Genomic DNA, 25,068 nt, shown 5'->3' on the forward strand with positions numbered 1-25,068 from the left:
CATGGTCTCCTCCATGCACCTTTAAGTAGAAAGCAGCCAGTTGAGGTGGTTTCAGCCAGCTGGGAGGAGACCGAGGGGCTGACCCAGGACCAGGTGGAGGGATAATGTCTCCCTGGGAGCGCCTTGGAATCCCCCCAGCTGGTTAATGTGGCCAGGGACACGGGGCTTCCTCCAGGACCCTCTCTGCCAAACAATATGTGTCTTACCTTGTTGTGACATATCCATCTTAGGTGTGTGGCCATTTATCTTTGTGATAAAGAAACAGAACAGCTCAGACAGGGAGGTGAGTATGCTCTCATTTAATTCAACAGAATGAAATAATACAACCAGTGGTTCAAATCATAAATCCCATTTAGGCTACATGTCCGTCTCCTCATGGAAACAGGTTGTGCTTGTTTTACACACTCAGTTCATGAGGGGAATTGAGAAATTATATTTTCTCCTGCTAAGGGGGTTTGGGAGTGGGATGGTTGCTAATTTGATTCAGTCCAGGACTCACAACCACACATTTTTATATTCCATAAATGATCACTCAAAGCCATAACGCCCATATGCTATAAAGCTCACAGAGCAAGAATAGACCTTTCTCTCTCTGTATTTCTTACTAAAATAAGTCTCTACATGTGCTCTTCCTGAGGAGAGACTGAATGGAGTTTACCTTCCAATTATGTGTAAGGTAACCATTAAAATTACAGAATTATTAGTTATATCACATTGTTAACATCGTCATCATCATCAGCCTCATCACCGTCATCATCATCACCATCATTAAATCATCTGAGCAACATCTGTAAAAGATTAAAGAGTTAAAAGCCAAGCGTCGTCATGAGGCTGGATATATACTGGTTTTAACAGTACAGTACAGTGACAAAAAAGAAAGACTCAAATTATTAGAAGACGCACTATATATCATATATCTGTGCATGGCAGGTGAATAAATGTAGAAACTCAGTCGGGTGTGTCTTCATCTTTTTTCTCTCTTTGTTTCTGAATGGTTACCTGGTCGTATCGGCTCCCAAACAGAGAGAAGTCTGGGTCTGCATGCAAGAACCCTCTTCTTATGAAACGGAGAGATGACATGAGTTTTAGACCGGAGGAGAGATAAGATGTCTCCTGCACCCTACATCGTTCAGAATCCTTAATAATGGAACCATAAGTCCGTTTTTTTTTGTGTCTTTTGGATCCTTGATCCCTATTCGTTTCCCAACCTTCAGGCGACTGTTTGAGAGAAGATCCTTAAGTGTGCAATTATTTTATTACTGTTTAAAAAGCAAAGGCAGAAGTGGGAAGAGGAGTGATCAATTTAAGATTATTGTGACCCTCCTGTCTTCTTTTCTTCTGTCTTTTCTTCAGATGAGTGAAATTCAAGATTTTCCTGCATTCCGTTCCCCGTCTAGAAGTCCATGGACATGGAGCGCTGGTTTGGGTCAACTATTGTGGTGCTGTTGCGAGCGCTGTTGCCACGGACACTGAGGGTTCCGCAGGCTCCTGCCATCCCACCGCCGATCCCTCCAGCGATGCCACTGGGCCCCGCCATGCCCACTCCTCCCGCCATGCCCACTCCTCCCCCCATACCCATTCCCCCTGCCATCGCCATTCCTCCTGTGATCCCCACCGGTCCTCCGATCCCTCCTCCTGCAATCCCTGACGGTCCTCCTCCCATCGTTCCCATGGTTCCCATGGTTCCCATCGGTCCCATGGTTCCCATGGTTCCACCCGTGGCTCCTCCTACACCGCGGCCGTAGATCTCACACGGGATCTCCTCTGTGACGCGGTCCTCGATGACCTGCTGGTCGCAGTCGTGAGTCTGTGAGTGCTGCTTGTAGCCGTAGCAGCTCTTCTTGTAGCTGGACGTGGAGTTAAACGTCTTCATGGGAGGTGGCTTGGAGAAGTCGTTGTGGTAGGACAGCTCCATGGAGCTCAGGGTGGTGCGGCTGTGCTTCATGCTGCCGCCGCCGCCGGTCGCCATGGAGCCCTGCGAGCCGCAGTGGTGCTCGTGCACGCAGCGGGACATGGTGGAGGAGCGCCGCAGCTTGTGGAAGTTGTCCAGCTCCTCGGACAGGTCGGCCATATCTGAGGAAATCTCCTTGTCACGCAGAGAGAAGAGCTCATAGTGGGGCGGGTCGAACACCTCCTGGAAGCCCGCCTTGTTGAAAACACCGGGCCTGCGAGCTACCACCTGGAGAAGAAGGATATCCATTTAGACCATTAAGATTTAAGGATTAGAAAGCCTGTAGTTTCCACAATGATAAAAAGGGATGTCACATATTTCTGTGTACTAATCAATTTAGCAACGTTTGAAACAAGCCGATTATGGTTGGTAGATCGTTTCTATGTTGCCAGACCACTGTACATCAAATCTGATTATGTATAACAAATACATGTACAAAATGATATATCATAGTAAGATTTCAGGGGTTTCATATTTAAAGTTTACAAAGGTGGTAGGATTAAAGGGGATGAAAATAAATGTCCACCCTAATATAGGAACTTCAAACATCTTGCCTTTTAAATATTTGTGTTATTTTTTTCCTTTTATTAATGGGTAATCAATGACATAATATTAGTTTTCTTGTGATTTTTGTTCACCTATTTAAATAATAAGCTACTTATTGTTAAGAATACAGCAGCTCAGCTAGATTCAACCTTTTACAAAATGTTAGGGAGTCATGCCAGAGAAACCCATTAACCTGTTAAGCCCTGAGCCTGTTTTTCAGGTCTCAGGCTCGAAAATGACATTCCCAGAACAAATGACCATATCTTCCCTTCTAAAAGGGTTAAATTAATAATCTTTTTTCTCAAAGTAATGATAAACCTGTGAGTTGGATGTAGAAAAGTCAGAATCAATATAGATGTTTTTTATTTTAAAGAAAATTCAGATTGAACATAGTAAAAAACTGTAAATTATAGTGTCCGTCCAAAAATCCTTTTTTACTTATAGTGAAAACCACCCTTGGATGATGGTAAGGTAGACTAAAAGCTTTAGGAATCCAAAGTACAACATATAATAAGTACCCTGTATCAGGATTGATGCAAAACAATTGACATTTGACCTTTTTAGAGAGATTTAGCAAAAAGAAACCACTTCTGGGGTCATTTGGGTGGATTTTCCATATCTCTGGCCCCCCTTGCTCGATTTTGATGGTTGACACCTCTTTCTGACCGTTAGAGCCAATATAATCGAAGGGGGATTCCCCCACACACACACATGGTAAAAAAAAAGGTGAGGGCTTCGCGCATGCAGTTTTGCATCAGAGCGAACCTATACTCTACCTCTGACATCTGGAAACGGAAAAGCAGTTTTATTGCTTATGGATTATCAGAAATCATTTCAAAGGGACACAGACACATTGGATTAACCTATGGATTAACTTCAGCAGCGTCTTTATCGTTTTAATGCCATTGAAGACCACTTTTGACCAGACTACGACACAGGTAAGCCATGTTAGCGTTTCTAGCTACCTAGCGCCACATGTTTTGATGTCTGTTTTTGTTTATAAAGTCGCGAGTTCGTATCATTGAGTGATAATGTATGTACCCATCGATTCTGTGTCACCTCACGATGTGAATCGATGTGTTGGAAGTGCAGAAAAGATAAATAATAAGGTTTTGTGAGTGATTTTCGGTGCAGTAATCTGTTAGCATTTTTCGCTCGTTGCTAATTCAGAGGCTCAGCGTTAGCATTGTGGGTTTTATCAGGGCTGCCAACACTCACGCATTGAGCATGAGAGTCACGCAATTAACCCATATCTCACGCACTCACGCCACACTTGCCTTTCCTCACGCTAAGTTTTCATCCAAAATAAATGTATATAAATATAAAAATAAAGTGAAGGAACAGCAAACTGAGCGGTCTACGAAATGAGACGGTCTTTTGGCTTAGTTCAGTAAAGTTGGAACGATATTGGGAGATTCTGATTTCACGGATCAATAACTCATGAACAAAACGTTATTCAGACACAAATGACGTCTCCTAAGTACCGTGGTTAAGGTTGACAACGAACTACAATCACATTTTGAAAAAGAAAAGCCAATATGCGCCGTCCTCCGAGCTGGACACATTACATTGGTCTCTGTCAGGGACCGTCTGCAAAGTGCAACTCCGAAAAAAGAGAATACAATAATATTCAATCACTATTATACAGCTTATTACTACCAAACTCACTACACACATCAAGTCTCCTGGTGGTCATACTACAGCAAGGAGTTTTGAAGAATATGCTTTTGAATAATTTTGGGGAATATTTATAATGTAAATCTTCGATAAATATGGCATCATCTTAAATAACTTTACTATTATACTATACAGTATATACAGTGAATTGCCCGACCGGCCCACTTCGGTACCGGCCCACCGGGAAAACTCCCGGTATTCCCAATGGCCAGTCCGCCCCTGCCCCTAGAGGAGGTGACACACTTATAAAATAGCACTTTACCTCTGTTTTACACCTATATGCAGCGCCCGGTACATTAATGGGAAACCCTAGTTTGTACATGTTCAATACATTTGTAACACTGTACACATGAACGTTTCTTTTTTCGGTTCACCAAAAAAAAAATCTCACTCCAAGCTGAACTCAAATGTTGGCAGCCCTGGTTTTATTTTGGAAAAAAAAAAAAAAAGATCAGTTAGATGAGTTTCTTCCCGTTACATGGATATAAAACATTCATAGTTTATTAAATATTAAGATGCCCTCAGACACTGTTTCCTCAGATGACGCGTTTTTCCCCCCGATATCGGGGGGGGCAGGGCTTAAGAGAATGATGACACCGTTTTTCTCACAAAATTCTCAATGGACCAGCCACATGTAAATAACAGAGACAAGTTAATAGGAGGTTAAACAAAAGAGACAATAACCTTGAAATTACACATCGCCTGTTGTCATGATCTTGTTTTTTGTATTTGCTTTCTGTTTTTACTTCCTGTCCTTTGTGTTTTCCCTCCTGTTTTTGTATTATTTGTCCCAGCCTTATTAGTGCCACCTGTTCCCCATTAGCCCTTCAACCACCCGACCTCTTGTACACCCGCACTCTATCCCCTCATTAGTTCTGCTTGTATTGAAGTCCTGGTTTTCTGTTAAGGCTTGTTTGCTGTGTAACAGGGAAGATCTGTTAGGTTCTGTTTGTTTTGCATATATTTCCAATAATTAAAGTTTGTTCTGTTCTAACTCCCTGCGTTTTAATCAACCCTGCTTCCACCTATGTTAAACTGCATTATCCTTTAAATGGTGTCTAATGGTGTGAAACCCCCGGGTGTATTTAGTATTCTCTCCTCAGTCTCCATAGCACCTCAACATCACTTTCAATTATGTGTCTCCTCGTTCCTGCTGAACAAAAGGTCAACCACAGAGGGTGGGTTACCTTTTTCCTCGGCTGCTTCATCTGGACCAGGATGGAGATGATAAGAAGAACCAGCACGATGCCTGACGAGACACCGATGACGGTGCCGTGGGTCTTGGTGATCTGATGAAAAATGCCCTTAGATCGCTTCTCTGGAGGAAGAAGAGGGTGAGGACAGGGAAGAAAGAATGATACAAAATGAAGAGAACAAATAGCAAACCAAGCCTACGAAAACCTGCAGAAATAAATCCTATTCAACCATAATATTTGGTAAAGGTTGGCAGGAAGAGGAAGATTACCTTTGCAGTGGTTTTCATCCCATGGGTAGACACAGTTCTGAACTCCATTGCACACCAGGGAGTTGTTAATACACATGTTGCTGTGGCAGAAGAATGAATTGCCTGAACAGGGGGCTGCGGGCAAAAGACAATACACAGAGAGAAAAGGGGTAAAAACATTACAAATGAGAAATAAACGGCAGGAAAGCAGCTGTCTGACGGTGCTGGGTAAATGATGATACTCTTTGAAAGGAACTGGAAGCTATTTTGAGGATAACGAGAAAACAGAACAATAAATAAAAGGTCGATAATGTCGCTGTAGAAGACTGCAGGGGCAGGTTATAAAAGTACTATTGTTCTGTGATGAAACAAATGTGAAGGCAGTCCACACAAGGCCATACATCATCCTTTCCTGCAGACATCAGGGGGTGATGAGGGGAGGAGATGTTAGCTTCACTGAGCTGCAGCCTTCATGTCGAGGGAGTTAGAGAAGATGAGAGAAAGGGGAGAGGAGTTGAAGCTGGAAAACTAAGAATAAGGCAGGGAAGGAGAAATATGGAAAAGATGAAAAGCATGGCGTGGGGTGGTAGTTGAAATGGCTTCATGTGTGGTACAAATGTTCAAGCAAGTGGCGTGAGACAGCGCACATTAAAGTGACTGCTGGCGTATGAAGGCTGTGCTGGCAGAGACGGAGATGGCGAGTAACTGAGGCTGGCTGCTGGGCTCAGGAGATCGATGCACTGCCAGGCTGAAGGAGCGGCTGCAAGGGTTTGGAAAACGCAGCTAGGGTTTGGTGTAGACGATTTGGTGCTGCAGCAAAATGTGAGGGAAACCTGGTTCTTATGAGAGGAGTGGGGATAGAAATAGCTGAAGTCTGTTGATAAGCAGATGCATAATATTTCATTTATTTTGTATTCTGGCCCAATGAATTGTGTAGCAGGCAGGCACAAAGTGAACTGTTGATCATTAATACAAAGTTTATTTTTCTGTTTTGATATATTAAAGTCAAAAACAGAGATCCCTCCCTTCCTTTATCCTTTCATCTCATCATCCCTGCGTCCCTTCTACCCTCATCCCCCAAACCCCTCGACCATATATTCCTTCCCCATTCCTCCTTCCTCCATCCTTTATCCCTCCCTTTCCTCATTCACTGATCCCTGTAGCACTAAATCTTAAATCACAAACTTGAACAATTCCCACCAAAAACGATTTTGAGGGGATAAAAACAGGAAGAAATCTAAGTCAGCGTAACAGAAGGGAGAGCCCTCAACCAAGACCGACAGACATTCAATACATGCCATGTGTACAGACAAAGATAAATAGTACAAATCTTGAAAAATAACATTATAAGATAGATTGCAAAATGATATCAAAAAGCACGGACAGAAAAGATGATGCCAAAAACAGTCAGGAAGTGCACACGCCCTCTTCCCTACTACAAAAATGGAGGGAGTTCTCCTTATTTTCTTCATCAGTATCACAGCAAGAGCATCATGACAGGAGAAGGCCTGTACATTATACCCAGCCTTCAGTCTCTTTGGCCTGTTCTCTCTTCCACCAGCCGCTTTCCCCCAATTTCACACCTCTGGATTTGCAGCCGCTGACACACTTTCTGAGTCTTTATCACAGCTGAAACAGACTGTGGTCCACTCCACCAGCTTCACCCTCTGCTCCGAGGTCCACTGTGATTGTGTGAGTGTGTTTGTGTGTGTGTGTGTTTATGCGAGTGAGAGGGTCCACCCCATCTATCTCCCTGTAGACCGAGCCTCTCCTCTGACACTGTGATCGCTTCCAAACCCATTACGTGTGTCCCGCCTTCAAAATGTCGCCTTTCACACAGGGTGTCAACAAGGCTTCACCCTCTTACCCCCACTCTCCTTCCACACACACACACACACACACACACACACACACACACACACACACACACACACACACACACACACACACACACACACACACACACACACACACACACACACACACACACACACACACACACACACACACACACACACACACACACACACACACACACACACACACACACTCACATACTCACAATGGGTGTGTATGCCAGTGTGCCTGTATGTGTGTTCAGTAGCATCCTAATATTTTGGATTTAGAGGTGCTTCTGTTGGATGATTATAGCACATTATGGGTTTGTGCACCCTTTTCTCTGAGAAAGGTGCTGGCAGATCTTCCTTCAAAAAACAATCCCAGTGCTTTTTTTATTGTTTCAATGAGAACGATATCTCAATAATGTATCACTGCTGTTGACAAGCATTTCTTCTAACTTCTACAGTGAGGTCACAAGCCCTTTTCTAAAAAGTAAAAAAAAAGTTCAACTCTGTGCTCAGAGCGATCGCACAGAAACAGCCACGCCTGTTGAAGAGCTGTTTCTTGAATTGGCTGTATGTGACGACATGCTCTGTTCTCATTGGAAACATTTGAAATAAGAGGCTGGTTCAGAGAAAAAGGCGCCATTTGGAAATGGGCGCTAAGAAGACAAAGTGCAGGAGGCAAACCTCAAGTTGTTCTCTGAGTGACAAAGATGAATGGCTCCCTCTTACCTCCAAGTAAACTTTGAGACAGTCCCTGACTCTGAAGAAATAAAGTTTGTGGGTGATTCAAGAGCCTTCTCTCTGAAATGAACTATGTGATCAGAATGAATGAGGATCCAAACGGTATTAAGGACTCTCAGATTAAAAAAAAGAATACACCCTTGCTGAATTTAGAAGGCCATTAGGTTGCAATGGTTCTGGCTTTGCTGATGAAAACACCATTAGCATTCACATAGGATTTGGGACTGCAGTGGAATGTGGTAATTAATTTCTCCGTCTATTCAGGCATTTAATGCAAATATTACGGTGCTAACAGAAAAAGTGTTTCCAGAATGTTAATTCCTGCTACTCTATGAGAACAGCATCCGTTTGAACGTTTTTTGTCCTTCAGAAATGATCAAACTTAATGTATTAATACTTCCATGAGATAACTTAACCCTACTTTTCTTTTCACCAAAATAGATAAATTCCTATTTTCCTTTGTAAGTGGCCTATAATAGCCACTGTATCACGATGTGACATGCACATAAAAACATGTTCTACTTTCTGGAATTTTAAAATCCTGGAATAAATAATTGGTTTTCTCATATCTATGCTATAAACATGGCACAGTGTAATTAGCTTTCCTCTCGGAGTTGACAGTTGATACACAGTGTGTGATAGTGCCTACTGATGCAGGCAGAAAGCAGGACCTCATAAATCAACTGTTCTTGTATCTGTTTCTGTGTGTGGGTGGATACAGCTTTTAAACCATTACAGAGTGTCACACAGAGAGTTATGAGGGGCAACTGGAATGGAGCTTTGTCTATTAGCGATCAGTATGATTCTGAACACATTCAGATCTAACTGTGACAAAGCAGGCAGTTCTCTTTCACTTTGTACTTAATACCTATGGAAAGTAATGCAATATAATTTATAAATAACCCACGAAATTGTGAGCCAAGACGTGATGGGCTGCCTCCAAGGAAGTCAGCTGACGTATCATAGAGAGGAAGACGATGTGGGTGTATTGGCTAACAGGCTCTGCACTGCAGGGACTTGCACAGAGGCAGTGAGTGCTCATGTTTCTGGACTTTCTTTGGAAAAAAAGGGTTCACATTCAACTATCACTTGATGTATTGTCCTGTTCGTCATAAAGATGAGTTTTAAGTGTAATGCAGGCAAAACAGACAAACAATCAGTTCAAAATCAATCACTGTGTAATGAAGCTCACCCTGTTGTAATAAGTGAAGAGATAGCTGTGGTGCAGGAATGAGACCTATACATGGAAATGAGTTAGCTTTTGAGCACTTCCAGGTTCCCTTGTCTTCGGTCAATGGTTTTAGATAGACTCCCGATATAAGGTGGGGCAACACAAGCTTTGGAGATGTTCCTGTTTTCATCTAGGACATGAAATACGTCAGTAAATATCTAGAGGCTAAATGAGACTACTAAACGTCATCACGCCGAACATTAGCTGCCTTTAGCATAGCGGTGTTGGTGTGGAAAATACCCTGCTGAACAAAATGTGCTTTAACTTTGGTTTGACTCAGATCTTTTTTCTACAATATTCCAAAATCCAATGGAACAATCCCATTGGCTTTCATTGATGGACAATTTGCGACGCTTTCTACCGGGGTCAGCCTACAAAAATAAGTCATCCCTGCACCACTTATTTGAGAGCCACAAAGGGAAGGCAATGAACTTCTAAGTAATAGCAAAAAGCGTTTAACATTTAAAGTGTGTGAATAGAAAAGATATTGCCAGTACGGCCAACGCTGAGGTATGTTGTACTCACGGTCAACGAATGAGGTGAAGAGCATGCGGAATCGGCTGAGTCTGCTCTTCTCGTCAGCCCACATTCGCACGACTCCCACTCCGTTATCTAGCATCACATCGTTGGCCACGGTGCTGCAGAACTTGGCCTTGAGGTTTTCGATGGCGCTGCTGCCGTCGTACACGGCCACAAAGTTCTTCTTGCACTCATTGGAGTGTTCCATCTGGTACTCCATGAAGCGCAGGTAGATCTGCAAACAGACAGGAGGAGCAAATTAAATGAAGGGCATGACTCCCGGTAAGACTTAGATAAATGGCACAGCTGTCTGATGACATTCAGAAACTGCACTCTTAATGGAGGCAAATACATGGGAAATATGGCACTGCATTAAATCAGGAAAGCAAATTTAAAACATCCAGACACCAGTAATGAATAGAAAGGAAAAGATCAGAGTAGAACCCCTTTGATAGATTGGCGATCTGCCTATGTCTTCACGAGAGCATGCTTGGATAGGGACAGGGTTAACCACAAAGAAGATCGACCACAGATGTATTGATGGACAATAAAATCAAATAATGTAAATCTTTTATAACTTGTGATGCAAGCATGCTTAATTTATACACTAATAACTGGCTCCTGAGAAAAGTCAGTCTAAAAATATCTGTCGTGGTCTGTTACGTCTACCTCAGTCTCCTCTTTTCTCTGGGATGTGTCTCAATTTAGAGAAAGCCGCAGGGACTGTGTGCTCACTTGGAGAAACTGTTGTATTTAAGACGTGTACTGACAGTAGCAGAAAGTCAGAGTTGAGAACCCTTCATATCGCTTGGTAAGTATTATCATAATTGTGATTTCTCAACACAATCATATGTTTTTTTTTAAGCAATGTGATATTTCCATTAGGGTTTGAAATGTTGCGTACATTAAGATCTGTGCAAAAACACAAGTTTAACATGTTGGGCTATAAACGATCACATGCGTGGCTAATGTTCGGAGTTATGACATTTAGCAGTCTCATTTGGCGATTTGTTAGGAACCGCTGTTTTTCAGACTTTCACCAATTTGGTATTCACTGACATATTTTATGTCAAAGAACAAAAGGGGAAATTCTTGCAAGCTTACAGACATTATTACAATTATTTGAAAAGATCATTGATTTTGAGAAGAGGGAGCCCGGAAATGCTTAAACTCATTTCCAGGGTTTGGAACTCATTCCTGCACCACTCTATACTGAAAGCAGCCGAAAGGCAGTATAATATTGCATTGTTTATTGCAAGTAATATCTTTATTACAATTTCCAACGTCGTCATATGTTTTCCTCATATCCCTACTCTGATCTGTTGTGTCCCAGTAAGCCATGAAATGTTGATATCTTCTTTTACATTTACAGCTGTTCTTTTCCTACTGTGATTCGAAGCTCTGTTCAATTCGCCTACACAGCCTGTGTTTTGTCCAGCCACCTGTCCTCACAGCAGCGTTGGCACCTAAGTGTTAAATCTCATCCTGCCAAGTAATGAGAAAATAATGTCTTTGAATTGTTTGACTAACTCAGCGGTAATTACGTGATGAGAATTTGCCCGCAGGTTGAAAACTTTAGATTAAACTTCAGCACATTCAGCCCACAGGCACCTGTAACCACGCAGCATAAGAGGCTGCTCTGCTGCTGCTGAGTCTGCAGCTTTGCTCCTTCTGCTTGGTCGAGCTAATATCTGGCGCGGCGACTCAAGGCTGTAGCTAAATTCAGACCCTCTTCACTGCTGCCTCTCACTGCACATGTCTGACCAGTGAAATGACAGGATCATCTGTGTGTGAGAGAGATGTTAGGCCGAGCTTCATGCATGAATGTTTACGTGTGTATGCATATGACTTTTTAAACATATGAGTGTATACTGTGTAATTGCTAACAATACCCTATGTGACAGTATATTATGTAATTTGTGACTGTTTGTGTCAGCTGCTGTTTTATACTTAATGTGATGTGCATGAATGTGTGTGTTGATGGCGAGGCGGAGGCACAGGAGCGTGCTGATGACTCATTTAGCCGTGAGGTGGAAGCAGAGCAGCATTGAATCAAGGCTAGGCAGGGTATGTTTGGAACTTCAGTGGCGTTTAGGATATCCACTCTATATCTGAACCTATGAGAGCACACATTACCGGGCTTTCACTCTTGATTTGTTAATAAATCTTCAGGGCTGTATTTTATAAATGTGTCAAGCTCTCTGTGTATTAGCACTACCCATTGTGTATTAAATGACATCCACAGTACAGACATGACCACCAGAGTATATTTTCTCAACGAGAACACAACTATATGCTATTTATATTCCTACAAAATATGTAATTCAGGAAAACCCCTGACAAACACATTCATTGTTACTGGAATTCTTCACAGAAACATGCACTGACATCACCTTTGCTATGACAGTACACAAGACAAAACAGTATAAAGGGAGATTTGATGTTGATACTAAAAGCTTACTACCCTGCTATTTAGATTTAGAGCGGTTCTTCTTTATATTCAGAACATCACCCCTAATTTATCTCTGTTTACAAGCCTTCAACTATTTCTCATCAGATTTCTTATTTTGGATGACTGTTCATATCTTTTCTAGGATAGACGGCATGCTTCACCACAAATGAGATATTGTATAATTTGTAAAAGCCTCTCAAACCATTGCCACACGTCACAATCATTTTAACCATGAGTGCAGTTAGAAACATTCTGCTTATGAAAAGCCCTCGGAAAAGATGTGCAAAATAGTTCAGTGGAGCAGGTCCTTGAATACTAATTAAGTTCCCCCAGAAGGAGTTTCTCACACACACACACACACACACACACACACACACACACACACACACACACACACACACACACACACACACACACACACACACACACACACACACACACACACACACACACACACACACACACACACACACACACACACACACACACACACACACACACACTCTCTCTCCCCCCCCCCCTGCCTCACATAATGACTTACTCTCATGTTTCTATTGGCTAGTGTTCCAAAACATTCCCACATGATTGGCTAAGGGACGGGACATCTTTTAGTGGTTGACCACAACAGAGCAGGCCAGCAAACCAATCAGAGCAGACTGGGCTCTGGTTTCAGACAGAGGGTGAAAAGAGGTGCTGCAGCACAGGCAGTATGAGCAAAAGAAAGAGCTTTTTGAACATTAAAGCACGGAGACATGTCACAGGAGAGACACAAATAAAACCAAATATGAACCTGAACATTTGCATAAAAGCTATGTTAAAATGGAGAGTTTGGAAAGAACCAAACATAGGTTATGGGATCAAATAGAAGCAATGAGAACTAGTGTGTTCCCTTGTACTGACCTTGGACTGAGGAGGAGCCCTGATGGTCCAGATACAGTCCAGAGCGTCACCAGGCTTCACTTTCTCCTCCTCCTCCACCTGACTGGAGCGAATAATCCCATCCCATCCACTCATTTCAAACTGACAGTCTGTACAGAGACAGAGGAAATGTGGAGGGGAGAGGAAAGACGAAGGAGAAGACAGGAAAGGTCAAATAGGGGCACATGAGAAGATAGAATAAAAAGTGGAGAAAGAGAGGAGGAAGAGCAAAAGGAAAATGGTTCGATGGGAAGAGGAGGCAGGGAGACAGATACAGGGTTTTATTTAAAGAAGCAAAGGATTTAAGGTGGAATTGAAGTGAGCACAGCGGATAAGACAAAGACAATAAGAAGACAGAGGAACAAAGGCAAGAGAGACAGTGAGGAAAAAAGAAACAGTGTGTTCCTTCATGTGTTTAAATGTGTGTGCATGTACATGCGTTCAATTCATTTACAATTGTGTGCTTGTCAAGGTACATTTGCGCGTTCAGCATTCATGTCAGACGCAGAGATTGCCTCCGGTAAGCTTCTGAGCACAGAGGAGCTCTTCAAAAAGGATCGAACGCAAATTCTGAAGAGCTTACCTGGGATGGGGTTTAGCAGTCCGCCCACGTGCAGATGGAAATCAGGGTCTAAAAATGATAAGATTTGGGAGGCACATTAGTCTCAATCCGCACAGCAGAAATTGGTAAGCAGAGAACACAAGATAAGATCCCATTAAATGGGCCAGATAACGCAGAAAGGGGTCTCTCTGAAGTTAATATCGGTCGCCTGATGGGAGACATTGATTTCAGGCATATTAGGTTTTGGATTCAGAAGGCTCTGATGTGGAACGTGTGTCTACTGTAAAGCAAGAAGAGTAAAGAAAGAAGGCTATGACGTTGGAGGGCCCGTTAGCAACCTGTGGATGTCCAGCTAGCCCATGCTAAATCATCTTTACTGGTGTTCAACAAGAGAAAATATGTTTCAGGGAAGAAGGGTGTCGCATGACTGGTAGAGATTGGATCACTCAGGTCAAAGTTTCATCAGCAAATGTAATTACAGCATATCAAGTAAAAGCACTAATTTCAGAAGAAATACCCTCCATATCTGATTTATCATTTGATGTGTTTATATGTCACATTATTATATTGTGATCATTGTTCCATCAAGCAGCATTTTACTGTTGTAGACAAACAAAGATCTGATAATTATTCATGTTTAAGACTTTCTTTCTTAACTTTTAGAAATATATTGGTGAATGTTTCCATTTTGTTTCCCAAACAGTTATTGCACTGGTTTAATCTTTAGTTAAATGTTTATCACATGTTTTTTTAATGCGAAATGTTAATCTGAAAAGTGGGTTGTCAAATAAATGTAGTTTAGTGTACTGTGTAACAACATCCCCTGCAGAGACACAGTTGAAGTGACTCGACCTGCGATGAAGGTGTATTTAATCCGGAATCCGAGTCCTTCCAGCTCCTCGTCGCTAGTGAACTTGATCCACATGAAGCGCCCCGTCGATGTGACCAGTCCCGGGTTCTTTCCCCCACACAGGCGATCAATGAGGGGCGAGAACCCAAATGGCCCATCCCGGATTTCGATGTGGTCGAAGCGGCACTCGAAAGATGGCTCGATGTAGTAATTCTTATCGAAAGCCAGCTGGATCCTTTGTCTGGGGAGAGCTTTGGGGAACGAGGGAGTGGGGAAAAGAAAGGGAACAATAGGGGTAAATCCATGACCGGAATACAAATTCAATCTTGTATTTTGCAGGACAAAGAACAATCTGGATAGAATCAAAAGCATGAAGAGTCAAATATGAGTTAATCTGGACTTTGAAGTTGAACACTTGGGCTGTTACGTCTGACGCAGCGTCCACACGGCAGCGTGCGTTGAAGCTTGCCGGCGGGCGTGTCTGAAGCTCGACCAACAACCAATCACATGAATCTCCCGCCCCGGACACACAAGCACGCGGTTTGACTGGCTAGAGCTTGTACTGGCATATGATTTGATTGGCTGCCGCTTCCGTCGTAGCTTGAAAAGTTGAACTTTTCTCAACTTTTGAAGCGAGCAACGCGAGCTAAGCGAAGCGACGGAACCACAATGCAGTTCGGCAAAGCGTGACGTCACCCCATTCAAAGTGAATGGGAAGCAGCGTTGAAGCTTCAACGCACGCCGCCGTGTGGACGGGCCGTAACCCTCAACTGACTTTTCAGAAGTTCGCTAAGAGTGACGTGAAGGAAAGTAAAGCCCCTCTCAAACATGGAATTTGTAACATTACTGATTTGATCTATCTGTTAGAGTGATGGCCTTCTGGCACTCAGACAGAGCTGAATTTCAATGACAGGATATTAATGCAAAAAGACAGAATGATGGAGCAATATTGGGCACCTGGAGCACTAAAGGGAGCATGCACTGCTGCAGATCAGCCCTGAGGAAGCATAACCTTAGCTCAACACTGGCGTGGCTGGGTTTGGGTTCTCGGTATTGGTCAAGAATCCAATCAAATAAACCAGGACACGACCCATGCACTGGGTCCCCAAGCGGAGGACACAGGTTCGAATCCGGCTCTGGAACAATTGCTGCATGAAATCCTCTCTGTCTCTCTATAACAACTATTTCTCTACAATAAAGGCACTGGTTGCACAACATTTTTTTTTATATATATATGTACATATACGTATATACTGTATAAATTACAGTCAAAGAAGAAAAATACATTAGATGACATTTAGCTGGAGGTTTTTTATCCAAAGCGTCTTACATACATTTAACTGTATATATGCATATGTGAGCAATTTGGGGTCAAGTATCTTGCCTAAGGACGCTTCAACATGTCGACTGCAGGGTTGGGGATTGACCCACTGACCCTCCCCTTGAGTTATTTTATTTAATGCAAGGTGTGATTTGCCCCCTACCATAGCTGCTACAACCTTTACAGTCTGTGGTTCGGTGAAGTTGAGCATGGTATAAATAAATAGTTTAATAATTCAAACACTTTCAAAATGTGTAAAAATCATCTGGAATGTGGGATGATTGATGGCTGCACTTTAGGCAACTGAGAGCATCCATTCAGTTGGTGGGAACACAATTCATTTAAAAAAGCAATCAAAAATGCATTACTCTATCGATATCTGTATCACTTAGAACTGGTATCGGACATTTCAAGTATTATTAGTAGTGAATTTTAAAATGTTTCTTACTTTTGGAGCCGTGACTAAAGACCACATAATGTACTTACTTGAACTTAAAATATTCTCATGTTGGTGGACTGGATAAAGTACCTGCTCTATCTTTACATACTAGCAAGATTATGCAGTTTAGGATATGATAATACATATATGTTCAACCTTATAAGATCATCCACACGTTGTTCATGCTTTGGTTTGCGCCTTTCAATCATGCTTGACAATATTAAAAGCATGTATGACCAATGCATGCATAAATCATGAGAGAACAGAACAAGCTGACTATCGTATCCTTTACGGATAACATCAAGCAAACTCAAAGGGGCATATCCACAGATCAGGGATGCATCACACAGTTGCATGCACACAGATGCACACACACACTTACAGAAGCATACACAAACAGAGACAGGGCCTGATATGTCAGCAGTGCTATCTCTCAGTCGGTGAATCCAGAACACTGCATCCACAGCATGAACTGTTCACAAGTCACTCGTCATACAAATCCACAGCATGTCTCCATACTGCATGGACAGAGCTCACAGGAAGTGTTTAACGAGGGAAAATCATGCCTGCCTTGGGATATGAATCGTACTAAATAAAGACGCTAAGGATAGGGGGGGGGGCTGTGAATCATCTGTGGCAAGGAGAAGCTGAACATGCCACGATATCGGAAAAAAAGAGAGCAATGTCAAGGGCGGTTACATGCGTACGCTACAGTGTGCTGCTGAGATTGTGTCTCTGTTCTCTGCTTTGAATTTGAGCCTTCCCTTTCTGCTTCAGTGAGCAGCTTGTGTGCCTGCACTTCCTGTGTGTTCACTCCCTGGCGTGTTGAGCCTCTTTCTCTGTGTAACTTTCCGTCACACACACACACACACACACACACACACACACACACACACACACACACACACACACACACACACACACACACACACACACACACACACACACACACACACACACACACACACACACACACACACACACACACACACACACACACACACACACACACACACACACACACAGCTTGATAATCACTCGATGCATTGAGCTGAACTGACATAATTGGTGAGTCTCACTAACCACGCATTATGACTACAAAGCTTTCTGATTAGCGCTTGTGCCAAACGTTAGCATCTCTGCAACAGAATTATAGGCTCAAGAGTGGAGCTCGGATATGGATATGAGTAAGGCCATTCAAGACCAAATGATAGGTTCCATCTGTCGCGTGCAGACCCACTGTGGTGTTCTTTTGCACACACCAGTAGGCTGCCTGGGATGAAGGCTTATTCATCAACAATAGGTGTAGGCTTGATTTATCCACAGGGGGAGCCCTCGAGCCATGTGTTAATCTACTCCACACCACAGCCAGAGGAGTAGCTCACACATCTCATTAAAGGCTATACATCAACTTCATGGACAAACAGTTCATCAATTTAGTGTGAAAACACATCAGCCAAAACCCCCGACCTCATCTCCTATAGCCGCTAATGATTCCATTATGTCTCCCGTGTGGCAGGCCACTAAATTACTGATGGATGTGATATTTCTGGAAAGCATTGACAAGGACGCTCCAGCGATACGCCACCAAAGCTCAGTTGTGTAACAGATGTTCATATTTTTTTTATTCAATAGCAGAGTCTTCTGGCACACACTGCCAATGGGGATAAACGCAGCACTACTCTGATTAGGCCAAAAGTCAGGGGGCTACCCACAATGCAGCGCCACTCTCCATCATATTCAGAGAGGTTATATCTGTGGGGTGAAACAAACTCATTCGAAAAATGTCAAGCTGATTGTCCACCGGCGAAGGAACAGAAGATGGGATAGGGGCGAGGTTATATAAAACGATGTCAGTCAGACTAACGACATTCACTGAAGGAGGCAGTAAGGCTGAGAGGCGGGAAACAGCTGCATCGAGCAGGAAATGAAGATGAAAATGAGCCGTGTGTTTTACCTTCCAGGATGTAAACGCACTCCTTGTTGGGTGGGTACGTCGTGGGGTAGTTTGGCGACGTGAACACCCCACCGTTGATGTTGCGGACCCACGTGCCGCAGTCGTTCTGGTTGGGGGTTTGGGCGCCATGGTCGCTTGGGAGATCTTGAAGCAGAACAGACGCACAGATGGGTTATTGAGTCAGGGGATCAATGAGCGAATGATTGGAAGGCAGGGAGAGTGGGAAGAGGGTTGGCGTGAGAAGGAGGAAAAAACAGGCAGGGAATAAAGACGGGGAAAAGGCAGAACAGAATAAACCATTTTGCCCTGTGATGCGAATAGAAATAATACTCCTGCTTTACACTGCTTACTTTCATAACAGCATTTTTGCAAGAGAAGAGAATTTGAGCTGGAGCTTACCTTTAGTTCGCTGTGCCAGAGCAAAACCCTCTTCTATCAGAAAGAAGAGTATCCACGCTGTAAAAAAAGGAAAAAGATACAACACATAAGCCACAGGTGACCTAATAATGCGTTTATGTCCGTCCTTGTGTTCAACATTGGAAAGAAGATACATGTACATCCTTTCAACACGTGTGAACAGCTGCAATATTGATGCAACCTGACCTTGATGAATAAGGAGCAAATATAAATCAATACACATTTCGAGTAAATCCCTAATTTAATTTAAAAATGTGTTGCTGAGAAAGGAGGAGGATGGCTGTGGGAATATAATCATATGAAGGCATGTGTTTTTAATACTAGGATATAATCATATTGCCAATACAAGATGGACATTTACTGTTAGTGATGAACCCTCTTAAAAATGATGGAGCTACAAGACTGCAAAAGATTGCCTAGAAGATGTTAACATGTTTAACTTTGAGGTAGGTTGTCATACACCTGAATTTATTACATGCTTTTTATCAGTGGCAGAAAGTAACTAACTATATTTACCCAAGTACTGTACTTAAGTACACATTTGAGGTACTTAGGAAACATTTTTAAAATATAAATATTTGGTATATAGATTAAACCACCCAACATATATTAAAGTCATTAAAACCATGAGTGGTATAACAGAAAATTAAGTAATAATACGTTTTTTGTTCATTAATATTTCGCAGTTCCGGCTTCTTAAATGTCAAGATTTGCTATTCAAATATTTAAAGCAAGAGTTTTTTCTGCAATGAGTATGTTTACTTTGAATACTTCAGGTTAATTGTCCTAATTTTCCTAACTTTTACTTAAGTACCATTCTCAATTCAGTACCTATCCTTGAAATTAAGTATTTTTACAGTGTGGTATTAGTACTTTTACTCAAGTAACACATTTGGATACTTTTTTCCATCACTGCTTTTTATGTGTTCAATGTCACCAGTGATATTCAGCATCTTTTGCTCGATTAGTGAAGTGACATCAGACAGCATGTTCTTCTTGGATGATAATTCATGAATTGTTATCATTGTTTTCTTTTGGGAATGCATTTTGGATATCTCTGTTTATCACTTTCAAAAACAGAACCATTTACACCATGTTTTTAGAAATAATATCTGATTAAAGTCACTGTATTTACTTTGGATAGCAATGAAACTAGAAAGTTTACAGTGTAGGTTTTTTGTTTTAGATTATAATAAAAAAAACATTTGGAGAAAATAGCCTTTAAAGACATGTATTGTATGGTGAAATATGCAAATGAGGCATTAACTACAACCAAGTACAACAAATCTACTGACAGAAGAAGTGACAGCATTAGAAGTAGTAGCTCTGCAGTGGAATTGGATATCGGTAATACTACCAGTAAAAATATGAGCAGCAGCAAGATAGTTTTAAACCATCAATCTATTAATCTGTAGCCTCTAGGCAGCAGAAAAATTAGCAGAATCACAGGATTACAGGCTCCAAAGTTTACAGCAGTCATTTGGGCTGAGCACGGCTAAAGACAATCGGTTAAATATGTTGTATTACAGCGATATCTGCACTGAAAGGGGGGGCGGGCATGTTACAGCTCCGGACGCTGCCTCGCTCTGATAAGCCACCGTAGACCTGATCCCCTCTGAGTTCATAATAGGTTGGCCCGCTCACATCGAATTACGGAGCAAGCGTGAGCGTGGCATGTTGCATACTGGCACCCAGGGAAGAAGGGTGGAGGAGAGAGGGATAGAGAGAGCAGGAAAGAAAGAGAAAGAGCGGGGGGTCTAATGAAGGGGAATGCATGGTTAACATAAGTGTTGAATACTACCGATGTTTACCGATACCATGTTTGAATGGACTCGTTTTGAAACGCACACACACAGCCCCCAGGCTACGGCTTCCTCATTACTTCTATCTCCATTATCTTGCAATGAAGTATCGTAGGTGGGAGTTTAAACAACCACAGGCACATAACGAGAGCAGACCACCCAAACTCACTCTTACTGAGGATTTTTTCCAGATTATATATATATAATAAACTCATTAAATTGTGTAGATAGCAGGGACGCTGTTCCATGATGTTGCCCTCGAAAAAAAGCTAGGTATCTGTGATCATTTCAAATGATATGGGTTAATAATAAACAACAGTTTTGTTGAACAGTTATTGTACTTGCGAGATAAAAACATGCCTGGAGCTGCAGAGGTAGGAATGTGTATCATCATTTAAAATAAGTTATTAGGCAACAGTTGCATAATTTATGCAGGTATTTGTAACAGCTTTTGTAATATTATAAATAAATCACATGCTAAACAGAGTTGTCACTTCAACACAAAGAAACCCTCTTTTGAAAGTGTATGTATAACATTAGATGATGAAGTGGTTTGCTGTAATACAGGTCATCCAACAGGCATAACTCTTTCTATCTGCTGCTGCCTCCGGAAGTTAAGTAAAGTCCTTAAAACAAATATTCCTCACATTAAAAGTCAACAAAAAACAAAGACGTTTATCTGGCCTCTGCTCATTTAAAAAAAGAAAAATTACCCTGCTATTCTGGGTCATGACATTTCCTTTTGATTATAACAAAGCCAAAATCCGGTGATAATCTTCTACTTTTACCTTAAATGTGACAAGGACTTGCAAAATAAAGCAACACATAGGCCACCAGCCTTCTGTAACACAGGACGGACGGAGGAGGGATTGGGATATTAAATTCCTGATAACGTGGGGTTCTGTTGTATCCTGTCCAAATGAGTGGCCTAAATGAAAAGGCTAACTCCTACAAACAGGCTACATAATAGTCCTACATAATAATGGGGCTACAACAGTAAAGCTAAGAGCTAAGAATGACGCCATTGTGGAATGACAGGTGACAGGCTACATGTGGGCTACACCTGTGGTCGCTTAGGAGCTAATTATAGCCTCTCTCGGTTATAACTTCTGATTAGTGCCGGTGGTGCACTGCTGCGAACAAACAGGCCTACAAATGATTAGATAACTCTGCCTACGAACATACAATTAACATAAATGTAGCATACTTGTTTACTTTTACGGCTAGCTAGCCTACCTGTTTACTTTCATGGCTAGCTACCGTAGTAAACGGCTAGCAACAAAGATTCAATAAGCTTCACTGAGCGTCTTCGGTTGTTGATGGCGCGAGGCAATGGCGGGCGGGAGTCGGAGATATGGAGAGCCAAAAGGGCCACAAAATGTCACTGTTTCAAAATGTTTCATGATGATAAGAGTGAGACCCTCATTATGTTTTGCATAGCCAATAAGCTTATAATTTATGTAGGAGGCGTGTGGTGCAGTGGGTTGAGTGTCGGTGTTCGGATCAGGGGGTCACAGGTTCAAACCCCACTGCAGTCAGCATGTCATTGTGTCCCTGGGCAAGACACTTCACCCCAAATTGCTCCTGTGGGGATTAATTGCCCACAGTATTGAGTATGTAAATCGCTTTGGATAAAAGCGTCTAACAAGTGACATGTAATGTAACCAGTCAGTAAAGAGTAGAGCCAGACCAAAGCAATGCTAAGAGGAAAAGTATAATCATCTTGCTTCATTGTGTCAGATCAACAACCTGTGTTAATCACTGGCCTCCATTGTCTTTTAAATATGCTGATTGTTGTACTGTAAATATTTAAACTGTATTGAAAACTATTGAAAAGATGGGCATTTTGGCTATACATAGCTATAGATGCCTTTTTAAAAATTATTGTAAGATGATTGAAAATTGTACAGTTTACAGAAGATCAAATAGCTATTTCCCTGAAAATAGCTATTTGACCTTGTTTACCTCGTTTGTGATTTGCGATGAAAATGTGTTATTTTTACCAACAATAAAACCAACGTAAAAAGTGCTAGAACATTCCAAACATGAAAGTGCAGTTTAAAAAAACAAAAATGTGGAAAATCACACACTTAACGAAAAAACTTGTGGAAGTAGTGGCACTTTATGCATGGCACAGATCACAGCAGAGGATGAATAGTGTATTTAGAAGTAGGCCTATTTTACACATGTTTCAACAGTCCATGATGTGTATTGCAACTGTCTCAGGGTCTGTTGCAACATCTGACTTTGCTCCTTTCAAATATATATTTTAGACAACATCATATTTAAATGGAATGGCTAATTAGAGAACACATGTAATTTAAATATATAACAAATTGATGGTTCTCGACCGAATAGTCTCCGAGTAAATGAGAGAAATGAAAAAAGTATTGCAACCATCCCCAGTCCACCCTAGCATCTGCTATCAATTTTATACACATTATGACAAACTATGTCAGTGAGATAAATGTATTATTGTGAAATAAATATCAGAACAAACCAAAGCGCTTGGCTTGATTAACAATAAAAACTATTCTTAAAGAAAAAATTGGCACCTTTTTCAAACCGAAACCTGCAAACGTGCTTCTGTCTGTGACCACTTTTTTGGGGTAGAATAGTGTGATGGACAACATGTTTTTATGTCAGTGAGATAAATGTAGACGGTAAGTGTCCGCTATAGGAAACACTTAATGCTCCCTGATGGGTTTCAAATAGATTTGCCCTTTTCTGTGCGATATCATAAATCAGAATCGCATTGCACTCACGTAGCCCGGCAGAGGCACACCTCAGAGCCTCAAACTGGCTGCACTGGTTCTGCTCCATTATTACATTACGCTCAACTGGTCCAGCATATAGGAGCCTTACATTACAATAACGTATCCTTTTTAATTTTATGAAATTCTCAAAAGCAGTGTGGAATCATGTTCAATCATCAGTTCAGTTTATTTTCACATTAACGCCGATCTAGCCGGTTCAAACCGACCAAACTCAGAAGAACCTGGCTGGCTTCTGCTGAATCGTAGAAATGTGTGAGGCTAACCAACATGCTGGATCTTGAATAGCACTTAGGTTTGTGGCAATTGCAATCAGTTATGTGGGCAATACAACAGCAAGATTGAAACACAAGTCACAAGATGGCAAGTTGATATAAAAAACACATCAAATACAGAGAAATAAAGATATAGCAAAGAGAGATGCAATGTTTTCCAATGTATCTATTGCATTAGCGGTCTCTTTTTTACGATAGATTAAACTAATCGATATTCAGTATTTTATTATTTCATGCCACTCTAATTGCATGGTTGAAATCCTGAAAACAAACCATCTCTTGTGATGAAAAACAAAACAAAAACCAAAAACAAGTACATTCAATTATAGTTTATAATTAACTGTGGAATATTCCTGCCCAACGCGCACCCTGGACCATGACGCGCATCTCGGATTCTCTCGGCTCCAACTCACCTCTGTGCATCTCCTCTCCCGGTGTGATTCCAACACAAAAGCACCGATTCTACAAACGCACTCCGAATCTGTCCATGTTACGTGTCCACGGGGCTCTTTACAAAATCCAACTTTTCTTCGACAAACATAAATCCATTTACGCAGATCGCTCCAAGAGAGGAAGGCAGTAGCACCAAGCTCTTCTTCAGGCGGCGCTCCCGCTGCGTTTGGCTGGAGGATGAAGACTGCTGCGAGCCTTTTAGCCAGGCATCATCATCACCATCATCACCTTAAAAACAGCGTCCAGTGGGACTACAGTGGAGAGGACATGTGGAGGGAGGATGGACTGATCCAGGCGGACTGACGCGCTCTAGAGGTATCCAAAAGACGCATATGGATGGAGAGACACAGAAGAGAGATGAGGAAGAGTACGGAGGAGGAAGAGGGGGAGGAGAAGAGACTGTCTCTGTCTGCTCTCCGTCCGTGTCTGAACTAAGAAACGATCCTGAGCGAGGCTCATTTAAGCCGTGGGCACTGCTTACATCAATGAGTGGCTTGTCACGAGCATCGTCAATGTAGAAGCAACACACTCAATTTCCGGTCATACCTTTCAAAAATAAAACGGCACTGGCGAACTAAAACATTTAAACATTGAGTTAGAGAGATTGCAATTATTCAAAGGAATCTCACACAACACAGTTTTGATTTACGTCATGGGCTTATTATTGGGGGATGTATCATTTCAATATGAATGGTTTATATAAAAGGGGACAATGGTCAGGTTGCAAATGAAGAAATGTGCATTATTAGTACAGATTTATTTTGGCCAGTTATTGCTACCAAACTCCCTAGCTCGTGTTTAGCATTGACGAATTAAGGTCTCAGATAATGTACATGGAATAAAAAGCCCTTGCAGATCACAAGCAATTGGACAATTCTGATTTACTGGCAGCCTG

At 41.9% G+C, this 25,068-nt stretch overlaps 1 protein-coding gene across 1 annotated transcript; it reads right to left on the reverse strand.

The window, feature by feature from the left end:
* Window positions 1-280: 280 nt before the first annotated feature.
* LOC117484279 (neuropilin and tolloid-like protein 2) lies at window positions 281-24,631 on the reverse strand. Its single transcript, XM_034132753.1, has 10 exons — window positions 24,134-24,631; window positions 18,852-18,908; window positions 18,453-18,596; window positions 14,738-14,986; window positions 13,907-13,954; window positions 13,306-13,433; window positions 9,960-10,188; window positions 5,640-5,753; window positions 5,362-5,492; window positions 281-2,179 (listed from the first exon to the last, which is right to left on the reverse strand). Exons 1-10 carry the CDS (start codon window positions 24,141-24,143, stop codon window positions 1,394-1,396), a joined length of 1,896 nt encoding a protein of 631 aa, XP_033988644.1. The 5' UTR covers window positions 24,144-24,631; the 3' UTR covers window positions 281-1,393.
* Window positions 24,632-25,068: the final 437 nt, after the last annotated feature.

The sequence above is a fragment of the Trematomus bernacchii genome, unplaced genomic scaffold, assembly GCF_902827165.1.
Source record: "Trematomus bernacchii unplaced genomic scaffold, fTreBer1.1, whole genome shotgun sequence".
Taxonomy (NCBI): domain Eukaryota; kingdom Metazoa; phylum Chordata; class Actinopteri; order Perciformes; family Nototheniidae; genus Trematomus; species Trematomus bernacchii.

Coding starts and splice junctions, on each gene's coding strand:
- LOC117484279 (XM_034132753.1), bottom strand. Junction 5,493..5,639: donor GGATGAAAACCACTGCAAAG/GTAATCTTCCTC, acceptor TTCTTCCTCCAG/AGAAGCGATCTAAGGGCATT. Junction 2,180..5,361: donor TGAAGCAGCCGAGGAAAAAG/GTAACCCACCCT, acceptor CTTCTTCTCCAG/GTGGTAGCTCGCAGGCCCGG.